Source organism: Hydra viridissima, unplaced genomic scaffold, assembly GCF_058129835.1.
Source record: "Hydra viridissima isolate aposymbiotic clone 2 unplaced genomic scaffold, HvirCarnegie_v1 scaffold_4, whole genome shotgun sequence".
In the NCBI taxonomy this organism is placed as follows: Eukaryota; Metazoa; Cnidaria; class Hydrozoa; order Anthoathecata; family Hydridae; genus Hydra; species Hydra viridissima.
Window position 1 is genome coordinate 19,262,533 of NW_028324303.1, and position 20,586 is coordinate 19,283,118.

Sequence of the window (20,586 nt, forward strand, 5' to 3'; positions counted from 1 at the left end):
ATGTTTTGCTACTAAATGTTCTCGATGAATCAAACAATTAACTGGAATGAACTCTGGATACTTAGGATCACTTTTTAATAAACCAATAAGTCCAATATGTTTGCCAACCATTGCTGGTGCACCATCTGTAGCAACACTAACAAGTTTGTTGATAGGTGCATTGGCTTTAAGTAGAACTGTTTCAAGAGCTTCCTTTACATCAACTCCACAAGTTGTATCTTTTAGCTCAACCAAATCTAGTAATTCTTCTTTCACAATTACATCTGATGTTACATACCTAACAAATACTGCCATTTGAGATTTATCTTGAACATCTGTTGATTCATCCAGAGCTAAACTAAATGCTTCACAGTTTTTTAAGTCATTCAACAATTGCTGCTCAATATCAGCACTTATCTCAGATATTCTTCTTTCAATTGAATGTCGAGAAATAGGAATCTGTGAAATTAACCTTTGGATTTTGCTATTTTTAGGATCTAAAACTAAGAGGACATCTGAAATATTTTGCTTTACAAATTCTCCATCAGAGTAAGAATGTTTTACTCTTGCAATGTTCCATGCTATAACTAAACTTGCTTCTGTAGAAATAGTTGATTCTTTACTGAAAGATGAAGCATTCATTTGATTGTTAATTATTGTTTTGAGTAATTCAATTTTATTTTTCCTGTAATCTGAATTTAATGGATATTCCTTGGAAAAATTTATATGTTTAGTTTCATAGTGGCGTTTAATATTCCCTGACTTGTTGTGAGCAAGTCCTTTATTACAAATTAAACATATCGGTTTATTTTCTTTTTCAATAAATGCAAATTTTTCTGTCCAATCTTCATTAAATATTCTTTTCTCGTCATCAATTTTTCTTTTCTTACTGTTGTAGCAAAGTGGATTATTGTTAGTATTTACTTTGTCCATTTCAAAAAAATAAGTTTTGCGATTAAGTAAAGTTAATACAAAAAGAGTCGAAATGAAATTCCAAGAGCCGCATGCGGCTCGCGAGCCACATATTGGCCATCCCTGTACTAGATGTCTAACTTGCGGGATATTATTAGAAGAAAAGTGAAGCCGCTTATTTTGTTTACAAACTGAATCCGCCATTTGTAATAAGGGCAAAAGCTATATCCGACGTGCGAAATAAAAGTAAAAAATGCATGTTTTTGCCCGAATTAGTAATGGCTTCCACGGCTTCACTTTTCGGATCGAAGTTCGAAATCTAGTATATATAATATATCATTGAAAAAAGTAGACAGATAGCTCTGCGCATGCGATAAGCATCCGCAGATATGATGTTAAGTTTCCATTAGGCAATGATATATTATATATACCAGATGTCTAACTTCGATCCGAAATGTGAAGCCGTGGGAGCCATTTCTAATTCGGGCAAAAACGTACAGTTTTTGCCCTTATTACAAATGGCGGATTCAGTTTATAAACAAAAAAAGCGGCTTCACTTTTTGTCCAATAAAATCCCGCAAGTTAGACATCTAGTATATATAATATATCATTGCCATTAGGTAGGTGAAATCTATCGTTAAATAAGTAGCCTTGTTCCGTTAGGTAAATCTTCAAATTTACTTAAATTTCTAATTTACAAGTCAAGAATTTAATTTGAAAAATGCCTGTTCATAACTATTCTGTTGAAGATGTTAAACAATAGTCTCTCTGATGTAAGGATGAAATATTACAAATCAGAGCTTAAATCTTTTTTAAAGTATGCAAAAAATTCAAACTATGTGGTATGTAAACATTACATTACACTTTGTAGAATAAATAATTATTATCATTGAATTAAATCTAAATTTCTACATACTTTAGATGGTAAATTGTATTATGTGTAAAGCCTTATTTATCAGAAAAAAAGCATTGTCCACCCAATTGATTTTAAAAAAGCATGATTATTGTCTTAAAATGACTAAACCATTAATTGAAAAAGATGATTTAAAAATAATTTTAAAAAAATCCAGCAAGAGAAAGCATCCAACTTCTCTAACTGACGCAAGTGTATCTAAATCCAAAAGATTGATTTGTCCTGCAATTTCTGTAGATAATAATTTTTATTCAACATTATCAGCACAGTCAGTCAAGCTGTGCATAGATGTTTTAAATCATCTATCTTGTTGGCTTGATGATACTTTAATTGATATTGCACAAAGCTTTCTTTCACATCAGCTTCCTGAAGTAGGTGGATTTCAAAGTTATTGGATTTTTAATTCAAAAAATTGTGGTGGTTAAACTATTTCTGGAAAGTTTGTTCAGATACTTAATGTTAGAAATTCGCATTGGGTTCTAATAAGTAATTTAACATCTGAAAATGGTTCTAATTCTGTTCAGTATTATGATTCACTGTTTACTAGATTTAATAAAAGCACTGTTCCATTACTGGTACACAGGGTTGCACGATCGTTGTTAATAAATGAATGTATTTCTTCTTTGAATGTGGAGGTCATAAGATGTCAAAAGCAAGACAATGGAAATGATTGTGGGCTTTATGCTATTGCAAATACTACTGCTTTATGCAATGGTTTTGATTATCTAGTTTAATTATCTGGGATAAAATTAGTATGAGGTCTCATTTCCTGCAGTGTATTGAGAGAAAAAAAACGGAGATATTTCCTTATATTTCTTTATCATATGGTAAAAAAGTATGCTCATTATCATTTCAATGTGATAATTTCTGTCACTGCAATAATAATTATTTTAAAAACCTTAATAAAAGTTAGATATTTGATTTATTAATTTTTGTTTTGTGAGCATAATGGGTTGAAATCTTTTTGTTAAATATATTAAAATATTTTCTTAACAAAAACTTATTTTAAACATAAACTAATTTTAAGTGTCTTTGATTGATTCGGTTTTAGATTAGAGTTATTAGTAGAGATACAACAAGTAGAGTTACAAGTAGTAGTAATAAATTAGAGTTAGAACTAGAGTTATAAGTAGTAAAGATGGAACTAGACTAGAGTTTACTCAATTTTATATTAGAGTTTATTGTAGAGTTTTTTAAATTAGATTTATTACGATAATTTAATTATTTTCTAGTTGTATCATCACTCTAACTATTAAGTAAAAGTTATAATTAATAAATATAAATTATAAAGATAAAAAAGTTAAAAATAGTTTTCTTATATTATTTTTCTTATATTTCACTTTAGATTGCCTGGTTACATTTCAGGTTACAAGTACTTTTTTAAATATAAACATAATTGTCTTTTTGTTTTTTTCATCTGTCAATTTATTATAATTATCTGGTAAATAATTCTGATTATAGTTATAATGAAAACTTTCTTCTTTTTTTTTTTTTTTTTTTTTTTTGAGTTTTAGGTACGACAACTTAAGCTCTTATGGCTAGGAGTAGTTAAAGAAAAAGATTCCATCGCTTATGTTAAAAGTATATTTGATAGGTAAACCTCAATCCCTGGTGTTTATTTGAGAAGGCAAACAACCGACAATCTAGGAGAGGTATATTTAAAAGGACACAAGTTTAAAAACAATACAAAGTTGAATGTAAACTTATTTTGGAAAATAAATTTTTAACAGTTTAATGTTATCATGTCTTTTTTTTTACATTTCTCATTTTGTTTCCACGTAATTGTAATCTTCTACATGTTTTAATCGCTTACACATTATCTCATGTAAGTGTGTTTGGACGGTTTAATTTGGATAATGCTGGTTTTTAATTGTAACGTTATGGAAGGTTTAAGATCATATTTAGATCAAAATCTTGAACTCGTTAAATTTCAAACCCTTAACTCGTTTTTCAGATTAGAAATAGATTCCTAGGTTTATCAAGTGTAATAGACTTTAAACTTTCTACACTCATATGAAAATTTTTATCAGCAGAAAATTTATAGATTAAGCTGCTTTTTTAAAATTTTTTTTAATTAAAATAACTCTTAGAAATACTATTACATTAACAGATAACATTACTTATACAGGGGGCACCGTGTGGGGTGCGCGCCATATATCAAAATACAAACTTATTGTAACATTTATATCACAATCTATAAACATTAGGGTGTCCCAAAAAAAAAAAAAAAAAGCTCTCTACTGATTCCCATTCTATGTGACCTAAATAAGTACTAAAAAAAATTTGACGGCTTTATTTTGACAGAAAGTGCTAGATTTAAAATTTGAGTTTTACTGTTTTAATGTTAAGCTAGCTTAACATTAATAGAAAACACATTTTAGAAAATTAAAACAAAACAATTAGATGCGTATAAATCATTTCCAATTGTTTTCTACTATTTAAGTACATGAAAACTAATATTTATTAGCAAATTTAAGATTTTATTGCGGTGAAACATTTCTCAAAAAATACAACTTTTTGAACAGTTCCCAAGCTCCTTTTTAGTCATAGTCTTAGTCAAGTTTTTTCTAGACTTTTTAACTACAAAAAGTACATTTTGAAGGTGATCTTCATCTCTAGTAGCTGAAAGAAAATCTTTAATGAGCTTAATGTTTCTTTCTGCGCCATCATTTACAACAGATATGTTTTTAATCCATGCAATAAAATCTAGCAACTGAGGATGGTTAAAAACATCTATAGTATTAAGACTATTATTAAGCCATTCTTTTATACTTGCTCTTGATATTTTAAAATGTTTGAAGAGAAGATAGCTTTGCTCGGAAATCAACTCAGGTAGCTCTGTGGTCTCTCCAATTTGTACATTTGATGGTTTACAACGCTGAAATTCATTTGGCTCTTCAAACTCAATCAGAGCTAACAGCATTCTTAGCTTTGTTTCAGAAGGAACTTCTTTATCCCCAAAGGACAAAACACAGAGTTGCGGAGTTAAGTACCACATATGGCGTCCCATGCTGAGAAGCAAAGCATTTCCAATATTCTTACTAACTTTTCTCACTGCATAGGCTGTCTGGATAGCTTTCAAATCATTGTAGGAAGCCAGAAATCCTAAAAAACTTTTTAAAAACCATGGAACATAGCAAATTGCAATGAACAAACTTGCATCCTTCAACTGCAGCACTTCTTTTTCTGTCAAGATATTACTGATATCTTTAGTCATATAAAGAGTCAGGATGTAGATCGCATCTGCTAAAAACCTTGCCTCATGGCAGGCGCCAGGTTGATGGAACTTAAAATCTTGTACTTCCACTCCAAGGAAGAAGGCTCTTGAAAGCGGTATATCATTAATTTCTATACCTCCAGCTTTAAATACTTCACTTAAAATTGCCAGATGAGGTCGTACACCAATATTGAACCTTGTTGCTGGAACAGCAGTACATTCAATGAGCTTTTCAACATTCACTGCTAGATTTATCGTATCTCCAGAATTGTACCTAGGTATCATTTTATAATATTTTTCTACCTATTTATAATTATATACTTTTCAATAAAACAGCTTTAGCTTGTAAAAATTACAACTATGTTATTAAAATAATACTATACCTGCCTTTCCGACCGTTACCCAGGAAATCATCTTCCTCGCTGATTTCACAGTCCTCGTTTGACTTTTCTTCCTCACTGCTGAGTTGAATCTCTTCTGTTATGGAGTCATGTGACAACAAAACATCATTGATATCTTTTAAGTTTTTCTGTCTCTCTAATTCTTTCTCTCTCAACTTATCTAGCTTGTTCTTTCTCCTGTTTGCATCCAGTACTCTTCTACTGTAGTCTTCATTGACTTTTGTTTCCATATATCCTTTCCTATGTAACTTCTGGTCTTCATAAAAACTAAGAAATATTTAAATCTATTAAGCCATTTATAAATAAATTAATAATTGTTCTAGTTTTTCTTGGAAGATGACCAAACAATGTAAAGAGTTAAACGTAAATATTTTAAAGGAAATAATATGCTATTACTTAAGTTACTTTTAATTGGAAAAAAAATCTCACTACTAAAAAAAGTGTTATTTAATCAACTTACTTTATATCTTCCAGCTTGGCATCATCTGTTCTCAATCTATCAGCAAGAATATCTTTTTTAAAATTCTTAGTCGAGATGTCAAAAAGCTGATAGGATTCTGTGAGAAAATCTTTCTCTAACTTTGATTGCTTATCAAGACTGCTGTTCCAGTTTAGAGAAGATAATTTAATCAATTTCTTGTATTTTAAATTAAGTTTAATGATTTTAGACTTTATATTGTACCCACAAATCACAAATTTCTTGCCAAACCCAGCATTATCCCAAATTTTTTTAATCCTAGATACCAAGCAAGAACTATCAGGATCTGTACAAACACCATTTTCACAAACAAGATCCTTGGATTTCGATTTCAATTTGCAACCAACATTAGTAGAAGTGGGTTTGTATTTAACTTGTGACTCGCGAAGGATAAATTGATAGTATCTAAGAATATCACCATTAGATGGAAGCTGTCTCTGAGGTAACTCCCTCAGTGGGTACTTCAATAGGTAAATATACCTCAACCTTTCTGTATTTTTCCGTTTTATCTTATTCTGTCCTATCATCTTCTTTTTTTTAGCTGTTCTACCCATTTTTATATGAATTTCGAAATAATCAGTTTTTTAACTAAATTTATACTAAATGTTACACTTGCATCAAAAATCTATGAAGTCGTTATTCCCTCTCGTATAATATTTTATCTAAGTTTACCGTTACGGCTTTTATAACCGTTTACACGAGAATTTCTTCGTGCACAAATTAGAATTCCTTCGTGCACAAATAATTGCATTTAGAAATTTTTTCCTTCAAAAAAAATTTCTAAATGGAGTTATTTGTGAACCAATCCATGGGGAATTATACGAACTAATAATATTGTCCAGAGGGAAAAATATCAATCTCTAACAATGTTCATAGGGAATGATCCTATTCTTTAATAATATTCTATGGGAATTATTTGTGTACTAATTATTACATCGTATTAAAACGTATTGAAATACGAGATAGCGCTGTTTTTTAGTAAATACACATAAGTGTACAAAACCGTAAAACTCAGAATTTACATCTATCACTTCTAGTCATTAAAAAATTAAAAAAAAGATTTTGTTAGCTATTTAGGACCTATAGAATGGGGATCAGTTGAGAGCACATTGAAATTTTAAAAAAAGTGTGTTTTTGGGACACCCTAATAAACAATGCAATATACGATCGTTAATCAAGGGAAGTGCGGCGCTCCTAATTTAGTTACTAGGTTTTGAGAGAGCAATTCTGTAAATGCACGCGGTCATTGGAGGAAGAACTTTTCAGCGAGTTAAAACTTTTTTCGTTCTGGAATTTAACTATTACTTTAGATATATTACATAAAGAATCATTTTAAGATAAATAATCATCGTTAAGATCATATTATAAGTATATGAAATAGTTATATATACATTTTTATTAGATAAAGTAGAAAGGATTTAAATTTTTATTAGATAAAGTAGAAAGGATTTAAATTTTTATTAGATTAAGTAGAAAGGATTTAAATTTTTATTAGATTAAGTAGAAAGGATATAAAGTAGAAAGGATTTTGATTTTTTAAATCGTTTATGTTTTGTTTGTCTTAGTTTTTCTTTTAGCAGTTTCATTTTTATTATTTTATAATTTAGAAGGAAAATAGGGGTATGGATGTTATTTAAAGTTATACTAATGCTATTTCCATAAAATGGTTATTACTGCTATGAAACTTCTGTGATGCTATTAACTATTTTCGTTCTTTTTTAGAAAATTTAGAAAAATAAATTAAACTTTTGTGCCAACACTGACATGGCATGTCACATGTTATTGCATGTAAAGGTTAAATTTTGTTATGAGGATTACAGTTCTTATGAAAAAAAAAAGAAGGTAAAGAGTATTGTTTGTAAATATATATTTTGTTTACTTTGAATCTTTTTAAATTTTCTTGCATCATTTTTAAAATTTTCATTTGCACATGTATATTGTTTGCACGCGTCTATTGTTTGCATATATGCTTCTTTGATATGTATGTGCATGTGGTAATAAGTGCTTTATAGTTGTTTCATCATGGTGTTTTTATAATAATGTAAAGTGTTTTTTTATTGTTTGTGTATGTGTTAATATGTGTTATATAATTGTTTTAAAAATGTGTTTAAATATGTATGTAAGGTGTATATTAAACCTTATATACATATTTAAACACATTTGTTGTGTCTATAGTTGGTACATATGTTTATATTATGTTATTTCTGTGTTTTCCAAGTGCTGTAACTTGGTAAACAACTACCTGAAAATCAATTATTGTATTTTAGAAAAGGAGCAGAACAAATGGCTTTAGATGGTGCAGCTCAACATGATACGCACCTAATGGCATGGTTTAAGTTAAATACTGAAAATGAAAGAGCACATTGCTCTTTGTATGTAGACATTCCTTATCACTTTGTATTTAATGATAAACATAGCAAGTGGAAGTTTAGACAAAGGGGTGATAATAAAATGAGAGTAAGAATGTATAAATGTAATCCATCTGGAGAATTGTTGCTTAATGTCAATCAATTAAATGTACTGTAACTGTTGCTTAATGTCAATCAATTAAATGTATGTAATGCTATCCTTGCTGCACTGAATGAGCAACCAAGTGTAGAAAATCAACATTCTAGATTGTTTTTTTATGGATGGACTAGTTGGTAGTGGAAAAATCTTAACTTATAATTATTTGATCGCTGAAACAATTAGTAGGGGTTTTTAATCTGCTGCAGCTGCATGGACTGGCATAGCAGCAATTCTTCTTACAAATGGATCTACATTGCATGGCTTATTCAAACTTCCTGTTCCAATATTGGATAATAGCACATGTAATATAACTCCTAACTCTATATACAGGCATTTTTTAAGACAAGATAGTTTGTTTTTGCTTGATGAAACATCCATGATGCCTAAACATGCCTTAAATGTTGTGAAAAGAGGACAACCAGCTGAGATAGTAGAATCGTGTATAAAATGCTCTTTGCATTGGCAATAAGTGTAGAAGTTTGGTTTAACTGAAAATATGAGAGTACAAGATGGGGAAGGTTAACTTTTCCAATGGCTACTAAAACTTGGGAATGGAACAATACCAGTCAAAGAGGAGGATCCTTTTAAAGGATGCATTGAAATACCAAGTCAGTGCGTTATTAGAGAAAATGAATCGATTGTTGAAAAGATTTTTGAAGTTGTTGATCAAAATGATTATTCTTAACACGTGATTTTAACACTAACTAATCTTAATTCATAATCAATCAATGAAGAAGTGCTTGAATGTCTATCAGGTGAGGTCAAAATTTATTTAAGTGCTGATCAAAATCATACTGAAGACCTTAATGAACAAAATAACTTTTCTGTTGAGTTTTTGTACAGCTTAACTCCTTCAGGTATGCCACCTCATTGCTTAATATTGAAATTTGGTTGTGTAATTATGCTACTTAGAAATACAAAACTGAAAGCTGGGTTATGCAATTATACTCAAATGAAAGTTTGTGCTCTTCAAAACAATTATATTTATGCAGAGGTTTTGACAGGTGTTTCTGGTGGTAAACAGGTTTTTTTTCCTCAAAATCAGTTGGCTCCATCAGATTTTAATTTACCTTTTGTTTTGAAACGTTGTCAGTTTCCTGTCAGATTGGCTTATTTAATGACAATTAATAAAAGTCACGGTCAAACGTTTGATAGAGTCAGGGTATATCTCTAAAAACTGTGTTTTTCTCTTGGTCAACTATATTTTGCATGTTCAAGTACTGGAGCATTTAACTTTTTGTTTTTCAAAATTGATAAACATCTCATTCAAGGTATGGTAGGTAAAAAGTGTTACACAAATAATATCATATTTTCTAATGTTCTGAATTTATAGTCTTTAGATTTTCATTTTGAAAGTTAACTGTTTGTAGGTTTTGAGCACATTTTGTATTTATAACTTTATTTATTATTTTAACATTTTTTTTCATAGTTTTAGATAAATGTATCTGTCGTTTAATATTGTTATAAAATGTGTTTATGTGTGTTATATAAAGCCATATATGTTAATAGTTGTAGATATGTTTAAATTATGTTGTGTCCATGTTTTCAAGGTGATGTGACTTGGGATTATGTTGGTGTTACTACTTTAGAGTTAAGTTGTATTGTCTAGCCTTTTTTAAATATTCTGGAAACACAATAATGTCTGTTAATGTTTAGCGTAATGTGTATGAGAGAGTATGCAACCTTGATCTTTAAATCTAGGGTGTTTTAATGTCCTAATTTTGAAGTAATTGAGTATTTAATATTGAATATAAACACAAATACACTCTTATGTATTCATATGTTTAGTAAAAAGATAAATATAGTTAACTTTTAATTGGTTTTCTTATTTTGCCTTTCATATTTTAATTTGCTTTGTTCTTTTTGGTGGATTATAGGATCAAGTGTGTAAATATTCTATTGTTATGTGTTATTGTTGTGATGTTTTGTGTTGATATTCATTTTTAACAATTGATACCTTCACGTTGGTGACTATTGTTAAAAATGATTAATAGGGAGTTTCATTATATGAACTTTTTTTTTATTTACTAAAAGCCAAGACAACATTATGCTAAAAATGCAATTTGTATCTTAATTGGATTTAAACTTTGAAATAGATTTTATAGTTACGTTTTTGATAAATGTTTATATTAACTGCCATGTCAAAGTAGGTTACTGTAAATAGGTAAATCGATTTTCAGTTTTTATGTGGTGTCTTTTTTTGTTGTTGTTGCAATTATGGTGTCATAATTGCATTTTTTTTTTCTTTAAGATTTACGATTGACACATTTATACGATTTATAAAAAGAAACCTGATTACCTTTAAATGTAAATTTTTGTCATTTAAAGCGGTATAAATATATGTAATTAGTTCAATTTCTTTTTAAATTTTCTCTATTTTACGCCTAATAATTTGTTGTATGTAACTTAGTGGATCTTTTTAAACAGGGGGTGAATATTGTAGTTTCGCGCATTTGTCAAATATCAAGTTACTTAAATTTTATAAGGTGTTTAACTAGTTAATTAGCTAAGCTTGTATTTGTAACACTTTTGAGGAAAGAAAAAATTATTATACATGAAGTCATCGTTTTACATTTTATTATTCTGGTAAAAGGTCTTCATTAAAATCTTGATTACTCTTAATAAAAATAACTTTATTCTCCTGACCACCATGAAGATAAAAACGGGGGAGGTCCTTTATTAGTGTCAAAATATTTAAGAGAGTTAAATTTCGAGTAACAAAAGGAATTTTTAGTAAATGGTAGCAAATTACCATTTATTTAAAACTATTGAAACAAAGAGGTCATATAAAAAAATGGTCAGATAAGTGACATATAGTGATGGTCAAGTATTCAATTATTTTTAATTAATTTATTTAGTTGTGTGCATTTAACGTTTTAAAGACAATTTCCTTTTTTAAAGAAACATGTATCAAGGGCATACCAAAAAATTATTAACTCATGTATTATTAACGTTCGCTTTATATTAATCTTATTAGTTAAAGTTTTTGTTATTAAAAAAAGTAACAAGAATTTAGCTTTACTTTTTGTCTATTTAAAGCATGATGAAGTGTTATTATTTTGTGTCAGTAACTAAAAGCGTATTGTTTTGAACTTTGTAATGCCGAGGAAAACGGTTCTGCTTTACTCTGATATGACCTATGTCAGTTGTAAATTACATAAATAATGTTAAATAATTGGTAAAATATTTTACCTCCGCATACTTTTTATTTTAATTTTATAGATGGTTTCATTTTTTCAATATGAAAGCTTTTTTCTAAAAGGCTATTAGTTAAGGTTTCGCAACTTGAAATTGTGGAAAACAGTCACTTTAAATTAACAGACCGACCATAACCCGTATTACGGGTTGCATTTGCTCGTTTCATTAACACAGCTATATTATATCATTTAAGTGATCACTAACTTTAAAAAGATTTCTGTGATATTAATTCCTTCGTTAAAAGAACTAAATACAAAATTATTGTAAAAGCACACACTTATATTTATATTTAATTCAAAAGTTAGTAAAAATACATTCAAACAAAATATCTAAAAATAGTAGAAGTTGATATATAAATCTAAAAATATATCAAATTGTGCTATTTTTAGATACTTCGTGCTATGCATTTTTTGCTTCATTTGTTGTAGGTATTGCAAGCATTACATTCCTTGAAGACTAAGCAAAAATAACACCGCAAACACAAAAAATGGGTATTTTATTAGAGCTTTATAAGTATTGCTAAAAAAATCTTCCGCATTTATCCCAGGCAACTCTTTCTTGATCTCCTCTCGCCTTTTCCGACCTCAATCTCCGTCAGATGAAACACTCAGCCATGTTTTTTTTGCTGACTAAATTTTAACGTTTTTAGCTTCCTTTGACATGGGATTTGCACGCACAGAATCTGTATAATGTATAAATATACTGTAAACTTTTGTAATTCCAACGCGATCGACATATATTATATCAATACTAATTTCATTTAAAAAATTACTTAAAAAATTTACCTGGCATAAATCAGCATATGGAATTGTATATGCCTCTACATTACAATTTATAATGAGGAAATTTTTAACTTTCAATTATTCTATTACTTTTTATAGCAATACTGATTAAAACACAAACTGGAGTCAAATGACCATAAATAAAGTCTGTAAAATTTAACCCTTAAATCAAAAAATATTGTGAAAGTGAAAACCTCAGGACTGTGTTACCATTGTATTTTTGTTACCATGTTGTTACCATTGTATTTTTATAATAAGGTTTATAAAGCTGTGATGTAAAAGTTCTTATATCTGAAAAGATCACAAGTCAGTGGTGCAACTCTCTAAAGTAAGTTTTAATTACCTTTTCCATAATATTTACTTCTTTTATAGTTTTCTTTAACCTAAAAATAGTTACGTACTTTTTTATACACTCAAATAACAATTGCACTTCTCAAACTTTCAATTTCATCATAAAATATAAAACTTATCTATACATTCCTCAATCAAAATAGTCTGTCTTTTTCTAGTCTATATTCTGAATATATTTAATAATTTTATCAGTTTAAAATTAAATCTATATTTAAATTAATTTAATAAAGAAAAGTAGTTTAACCAAATTTTATAAACGAAAATATAATTGTAAATTAATGTGGCTTCTTCAGTCATGGAATATATATATATATATATATATATATATATATATATATATATATATATATATATATATATATATATATATATATATATATATATATATATATATATATATAGGGGAACCTGTTGTACCTCTGACCACTTTTTGTTTCCGGGCATTTTTTTTCTTGACTGTTGAATCAATTTATACCATTCAAAGTTTATGTTATTCTCTTATATTTTGCGCAAAAATTATACTTTTGACTTTTTTCTCATTCAACCAAAAAGTATCATTTTTAGTACTCAAAATGATCAATGGTACAACATGTACGTTGTACCTTTGACCGAGGTGTGTTGTTCCTTTGACCGTAATGTTATTAATAAGTTCTCATGAATTATTTGGACTTTTAATAAGTAATCATGACATATTACAGATTTGCTATATGTTATAAAGAAATTTCTGGCCAACCACATGTCAATAAAAACTTATATAAAACTATTTTGTAAGAAATTAAAGACATTGCCGCAGCAAATAACATTTTTTGATGGTCTAAAGTAAAATTTTGTTTCTTATCACTTTTTTATTACAATCCCAAGTAAAACGTTTTGTTGTAATTCAATTTATTAATTTTGTTTTTAAAAAAAACCACTAATTACAGCATTACATAAGTCTCCATTAGTTTGGATGTTTTGATAGATCTTCTTTTGTATCTCATTGTCCTTGTGCTTAGGGCCGTGTTTTAAAGTAACATCTACGGTCATAATCCTTATGATTTGTTTTTTTGTAGTAAATAAAAGAAAATTACATCAATTACCAGTACTATTTTGATTTAATCACATTTTTTTCAGTTGGATGCTATTTACATGGAACGGTTAGGGTTAAGATTGGAAACTTCAAATATGATTGAATTGAACAATATGTTTTTTATTAAGTTGTTACTATCTTTTAGTTAATTTAAGAGCAAAAATAATTTTCTACTACTTGCTATACTAGCTGGTGGCCTCGGTACAATTAGAAATGAACTCATTGTACCTAAGCTTACCGATTTTAAAACCCTTTTACTTGGCGGAGTTTTATATTTTAAGTAATTATGTCGATATCAATAGGAAGTAATTTGTATGATATGATCATACAAAAAATCTGGCCCTAAGTAGGTTAATATTCCCTTAATAGGTTTTTAACTTAGAAACCTCTTAAAACCCAACCAAAACTATTTTTAGTTATCAGATTCATTTAGATTTGACCATAATGCTTTTTAGAGGAAATCTTTTAATGCAGACAATGAAAAATACAAAATTAAATTATATTATATTAAATAACATTACTGTACAGTAAAAGATGTCAGATCAACATCAAACATAAGATACTGGCGTCTAGATTATCCATGACCAACACTTAGTGGTGGAACTTTCATTATAATATCTTTAAGTTCTACATCATAAATATTGTCATCTTTTCGTATAAATTTATTGTCTCCTAATTTCTTAAGATACTTAACTTTGTAAACTAAACCAACAACTTCAATAACTTCTCCCACATAATGTCTAGAGTATTTCTTTTCACTTAACTTGACAGGTAAGAAATTTCCTGAAACAATATCACTATTTTCTGATTCATTGTCAAGTATATTTATTCCAAAATCAATTTCATCAAAACTTTCATTATTTAAACTTGTGTCAGAATGTTGATTAAAAATAATCTGTTTTGCTGTGGATTTTATTTGTCTTGAAAAAGGTTTTTGAAATTGTTCATTGTTAGATTTTGAATGTAAAATAACTTTCATTTCAGGTGTATCAGTTAAAATGGGTGGTTTTCCCTTACGCCTTTTTGAAATAGCTGCCTTTCTTAATTTGGCTTTTGGGTGAGGTCGTATTATTTCAGGTGAAACAATTTCCAATGTTGATGGTAAATTGTCAGGAGTGGTTTCAACCTCATTGCTATCATTAGAAATGCAAGTTTCAGTATCCACTATTGGCCTATCAGTAACAGTTGCAGCTAAGAAGTCAATTTCAGTAAAAATATTTTCATTAAAGGGAAAAAACCCAGTACATTTAAAACTGTTAACAATATTATTCGGTAACAAAGCATAAGGATAAGCTTGACCAACGAGGTAAGATATATAATAAATTGTAACTGGTTTACCAGCATTTCCTGGTAATATCATCCAGTTATTCATGACATTATTATAAAATATTTTAAATGGACTAAAAACACCACGATCAAGAGGTTGCATTTTGTGGGTTGTGTGAGGATGAAATGTCATTAAAACTATGCCCGATCTTTTAGCTAATTCAATAATAGAAATGTTAAGATGACTTTCATGGTTATCAATTAATAAAAGAACTGGCTTTTCTACCGAAGGTCGTATAATATTGATAAAATGCTCAAGAAATTGCAGAAAAATGACTTCATTTGACCATCCAGACTTATTAGCTGCTCCTACAATTCCAGGAGGAGCACCATTCAACATGTAGTCCTTAAATTTTGCACGCGGAAATACAAGTAATGGTGGAATGCTACTTCCAGTAGCTTTAATGGCTGCAATCATTTTTACATTACTGCCTCTTTCTGCACTAGTCATACTTCCTGTTTGCTTTTTGCCCTTTGCGGCTAGGATTTTTGGTGGAACATGAACTGTGGTAATTCTAGTTTCATCACAATTCCAAATGTTTGATGGCTCAAAATGATAACCTTCTAAAACATTTTTATAATTTTTAAACACAATTCTTACAGTTTTTTTATTGAATGCAGAAGATCTACCAACATTTGTTGGCTGTGGTTTACGTAGGGATAACTTATCATGGTATCTTTTCCGAAAATCTCGTAGCCATTGTTCACCAGCACATTTATTCTTTATCCATGAAGTTTCAATTTTTTTACGGTTTGCTAAAGAATACTCATATGCAAAGAATCTGATTTGCTTTAATGTAAGCCCATAATGTATATTTACTGCATCTGCCAAGTTTTTTACCAAAATTAATTCTTCTTTTGTTGAGAATATTTTTTTTGGTTTCTTATGTGAATACGAATACTGGGTTCTTCTAGATTTTTTAAACTGCTTTAGCATTGCAACATTAAAATATCAAAGTTGATTTTTTAATGTTGCAATGTCTTGCTGCTTTACTTAGACTCATTTTTTGTTGAAGAACAAAAGTGTGTCAAGTGTAAAATTTACTCTTATTTATCAATAAATTAAATAAAACACAATGCATAAGATATAGAAATACATAAAAATATAATTTGTTAATATTATTGTATCACTTATATTATATTTAAAACTTTCAAAATACCAGCAAGAAAGTAACAGTACGCTTTTCGCTGATTTTTACATGCAAGAGCACAGCTGTCTGATAAATTTGATGAAAAATTTCATAAAAGTGTCTTCTTAAAGTTCGCAAAAAATTAAAGCACAGAACGAACCTGTCAAAGGAACAACGTCCTACTCTAGTCAAAGGAACAACGTCCTACTCTAGGTACACGAGTTGGGTTTCTTCAACAATTATCATCTCAAAGCTATTTAGGGTTAGAAATAATTACTTAAACTTTTCCATAATAAAAAAAAGATGTTGGTTAATGTAAGTAATATCATACATTAACCAAACAACCATTTATGACAGTTTTGTTGGCAAAATAAGATAAACATAAATATTTACTTTTTAAGAACTAAAACTAATAATTCTTGTGGATCAACACAATCTTCCACAACCATGATATTTTAAGATAAAAAGAGTCGTCTTGGACTAATGTTTCAAATGGCACTTCACGTTTTTGCAAAATGATAATAGTCGGCCAACAGGACAGAGTGACGAAAGGTACAACGTGGTCAAAGGTACAACACTTTCCCCTATATATATATATATATATATATATATATATATATATATATATATATATATATATATATATATATATATATATATATATATATATATATATATATACACGGTTTGTAACTTTCTAGTACCAGTTTTATTTCATTTTTGGTATTAAAAATTAAGTCTGCAAAATAAATTTAACAGTTAAAAAAACTTGCCTAAGAATTTGTTATAAAGATAAACTTTGATAGAGAATTCATGTCTCAAATACTAAATCTACTCAAGTCTAAAGTTTTCTTCTGCTGAAAATTTCAAAATGCTAATAATGAAAACTCTAAGACAATTTTCGCATGTTGACACATTACTTAAGTAATGCGTTAATTTGCGCACGCTTAGTATCATTATGCCTGCGCATTGTAAACATTCACAGTACAAGTCATTTTATGTTGTGTTCGCAGAAATCAAGTCGATTATGTTTTCCAACGGAGCATAAGTTAATTTATCATATTTGTCGGACCCACAGTGGTCCGTTTGGGCTGTTTTGCGGACAAATTTATATAACTATTTGAAGGCAGGTCAAAATTGCCTCAGATTTATATTATAAAGTTGCGGCCTATGTGTTAACATCAGGGTAGCAATCGTGCAAAAAATGGGGTGCTGATCCGCCCAGGGCGTCACTTTTTTATGGGTGTTAAAAAAAAAAAAAAAAATTCTTCTTTCTAGTTTTTAAATTTCCTAACAGCACTACCTCCTTCCTTTACTTGCTTGTATTTTTCATAAAGGAGCGGCGAAAACCATTTTCCAACCCCTGCGATTACTGTGTATGCAGCCTAAATTTTTACGCCGAATCAAACTTTTTAATTATGTAATTTTGTAAACCATAAATAATGATTTGTATTTACAAAATAAAAATATTGTATAGTATTTTATTTATGTTGCGTAGTTATAACTACAACTATTCATGCAAGCTATAGCTTGCATTAAACACAGGAATTAGGTAATGACATTCATCACTGAATTAAAACTTCCTATTTACGAATTCTAGCAATAGTTTATATTGAATTAAAACCCTCAAAAATTAACATTAAAAGCCATATATAACAATTAACAATAAAAACTGTTTAACCACATTTTCGTCGCCAAATGGGTTAAAGCTTTTTAAAATAAAATTATTCAATTCAGAATAAGAACAAACATTAAACACTGAACACGATAAAAACAATTTAGTAAAAGTATATTACTTTGTTTCTGGTAATTTCTCCGTTCAATATGGTTCTCTATACAGAACAAGAAGTTTTTTACTTTTACTTTTAAACTCTAATGCAGATGGAAACAACTTAATATGGGAACAAATATCTCCAAACTCAGATTTTTCACAGAGGCCTCTTATGCTTCAAATGGGAAAAGAATCACGTGAGAATGCACAATCTTTAACCGTTTTTAATGCGGATATAAAAACAATGAAGGAGGAAGGTTTCATTATTATCTTCAACGGACAATATTTGAATATTAAAGTAAACATTGTTGCAGACAGTTTTGACAGAAAAGCATCAAATATATTTCAGGGCCTTGGAGGTGCTTACTGTGATCTTTGTGATTTATCTAAGGAACAATGTGAAGATATATGTACAATTGAACAGGGATTCGTTATAAATAGAGACATCGAAACCATGGAGCAGATATTTTTGGATTTAGTTCAAGAAGACGGCTCTTTAACTAAAAAGTCAAAGGATTATGATGTTCGCCATGGACAAACAGCAAGTCCAATAGCTGGATCTAACGTAAGGTCTGTACAAGTACTCCATGCATTACTCCGTGGATTTGACCACTTTATGAAAGTTGTGGTTCATTTATCTGCAGGAGTTCACGCATGGACAGAGTCTAAGACAGCCAGTACTACGCACTTCCTTGAAATAGAGAAAAAAAATATACAGGAGTTAATTGGAAAAAAAACAGGTATCAAGTGGGATTTTGCAGATTCATCAGGTCAAGGGGGTAGTACTACAACTGGCAACGTTGCTAGAAATCTTCTTTATAATGAGAAAAATAGAAAACTGATTACTGACTACATTTCAAATAAACATGCCAGAATGTTAACAGAGCAGTACGGTTTCTTGTTGTCTAATATTATTCGTGCTATGTCATCTAGTCAGAAAATTAACATAAAAAAATATAGAGATATATGTAAGGAGACAAACATTCTTCTTCGACAAGAAATGCCCTGGGTTAGTTTGACACCGACTATTCATAAGTTATTAGGACATACTTGGGAGCTTATTGAGTTAAATAATGATACAGGACTTAAATCATGGAGCGAGGAAGGCATGGAGGCCAACAACAAACAACTTAGAATATTTAGAGAAAAACTATCAAGAAAAACAAATCAGTTGCAGAACTTGGAAGATTGTTTTAAAAGACTCTGGGTGGGCTCTGACCCTTTAGTTACCGAGCAAAGGAACAAAGGTCGATTACAATGCAAATTGTGTAGTGAGATAGGGCATAGTAAAAAAACATGTTTCAAAGTACATGAAAATGACATTGTTAATACTTTGTTTATGTAAAATAAAAAAATTAAACTTGAGCGTTTGCTATTTTTTTAGTCTTTTTAAAAGTTTAGATAAAATAACTTGTGCATTATGCTTAAAGAAACAATTAAACATAGTTTTTATAACCACAAATAACTTAAAAACCGGGAGTTTGGTAAATATATGTGGCATACCAAAACAATGGCAACAGCATGAAGTTTCTAAATAATATATGGTTTAGTATTACCAAATTTCCGGTTTTTGAGATATTTGAGGAAGTATACAAAATTTAAGAGATTTTTTTTTGCAGAAACTGACTTTTGCATTAAATTTTTTTAAAAGAAATGAAATTTTTTTATTAATAACGTTAAAAAAAAAAAAAGGAGTTAATACTTTTATTTTGTTCATTCAATTTCGTGAGAAATGAAATATTTTTTTAAATTTTTGTTTATAAATCTGCTGCATATAATTAAAATTAGAAAATGTATGTGAAAAATCTAACTCTGCGGTGTGAACGTTTTTTTTACATGTTTTTTAAAACTTTGAAAGGTTGTCATTTCTTAACCAGGCATGATAATCACCTCTAGTCTTTTCCATTTAAGTCGAATTTTATTGTAGTTTCAAAAAATCATAAAAAAATTTTAGTCCAGAAATATAGATTCTTTCATTTTGTCCACCATTTGGACCACTGTGGGACCGACATCGGGCCGATCAAGTAAAACAATGCCGATCTAAAGCTGATATAAAACATTTCGGCAAGACATCGAGCCGACGTCCATGTGTTATCTGGGTCAGTGAGAAAAACACTTATCATAGAATTGACAAAGTACAGAAATGTGAAGGCGTGAAAATGGAACTGTTATGTGATCTAAAGATTCAGCAAACAGCATTAGCTAGGATATAGAGGAAACTTACTTTCCGAGAACTGCTTCGCAAAGCTTCAAAATTGAAATATCGAAATTTGCATTTTGCACACTACGCACAGAGTAAAGGAAACTATGATAATATTTAAGAGCTTCTTAACAAAATAATTCATACTGTATTCAACTGGGATATTTGCGGTAATTTCAAGTTCGTCATTTTACTTGGTTCGCACTGGAGATGCAATAAGTATTCATGTTTTTTTTTGCTTATGGAATCGCAGAGCTGATGACTACCATCACAAGAAAGTTAATTGCCCCCCTTTGATTTTAGAGGAAAAAATAAAGTTTTGCCAGAGATAGCTTTGGAGTTGATTTTTAA

General features: G+C 29.2%; 2 protein-coding genes, 1 long non-coding RNA gene and 1 pseudogene across 3 annotated transcripts in view; 2 read left to right on the forward strand and 2 right to left on the reverse strand.

Annotated features, from left to right (window-relative positions):
- The window catches only part of LOC149890339 (uncharacterized), a 210,980-nt gene that overhangs the window by 89,010 nt on the left and 101,384 nt on the right, over positions 1-20,586 (reverse strand). The gene's annotated exons all lie outside the window — the stretch shown is intronic.
- Positions 1,904-2,717, forward strand: LOC149890350 (uncharacterized; annotated as a pseudogene).
- On the reverse strand, positions 4,305-6,750 carry LOC149890351 (uncharacterized). Its single transcript, XM_090084014.1, has 3 exons — positions 5,883-6,750; positions 5,405-5,689; positions 4,305-5,295 (listed from the first exon to the last, which is right to left on the reverse strand). The coding sequence occupies exons 1-3, from the start codon at positions 6,452-6,454 to the stop codon at positions 4,305-4,307; spliced, it is 1,848 nt and encodes a 615-aa protein (XP_089940140.1). The 5' UTR covers positions 6,455-6,750.
- LOC149890352 (uncharacterized) lies at positions 17,343-19,507 on the forward strand. Its single transcript, XM_090083892.1, has one exon. The coding sequence runs from the start codon at positions 18,208-18,210 to the stop codon at positions 19,378-19,380; it is 1,173 nt and encodes a 390-aa protein (XP_089940018.1). The 5' UTR covers positions 17,343-18,207; the 3' UTR covers positions 19,381-19,507.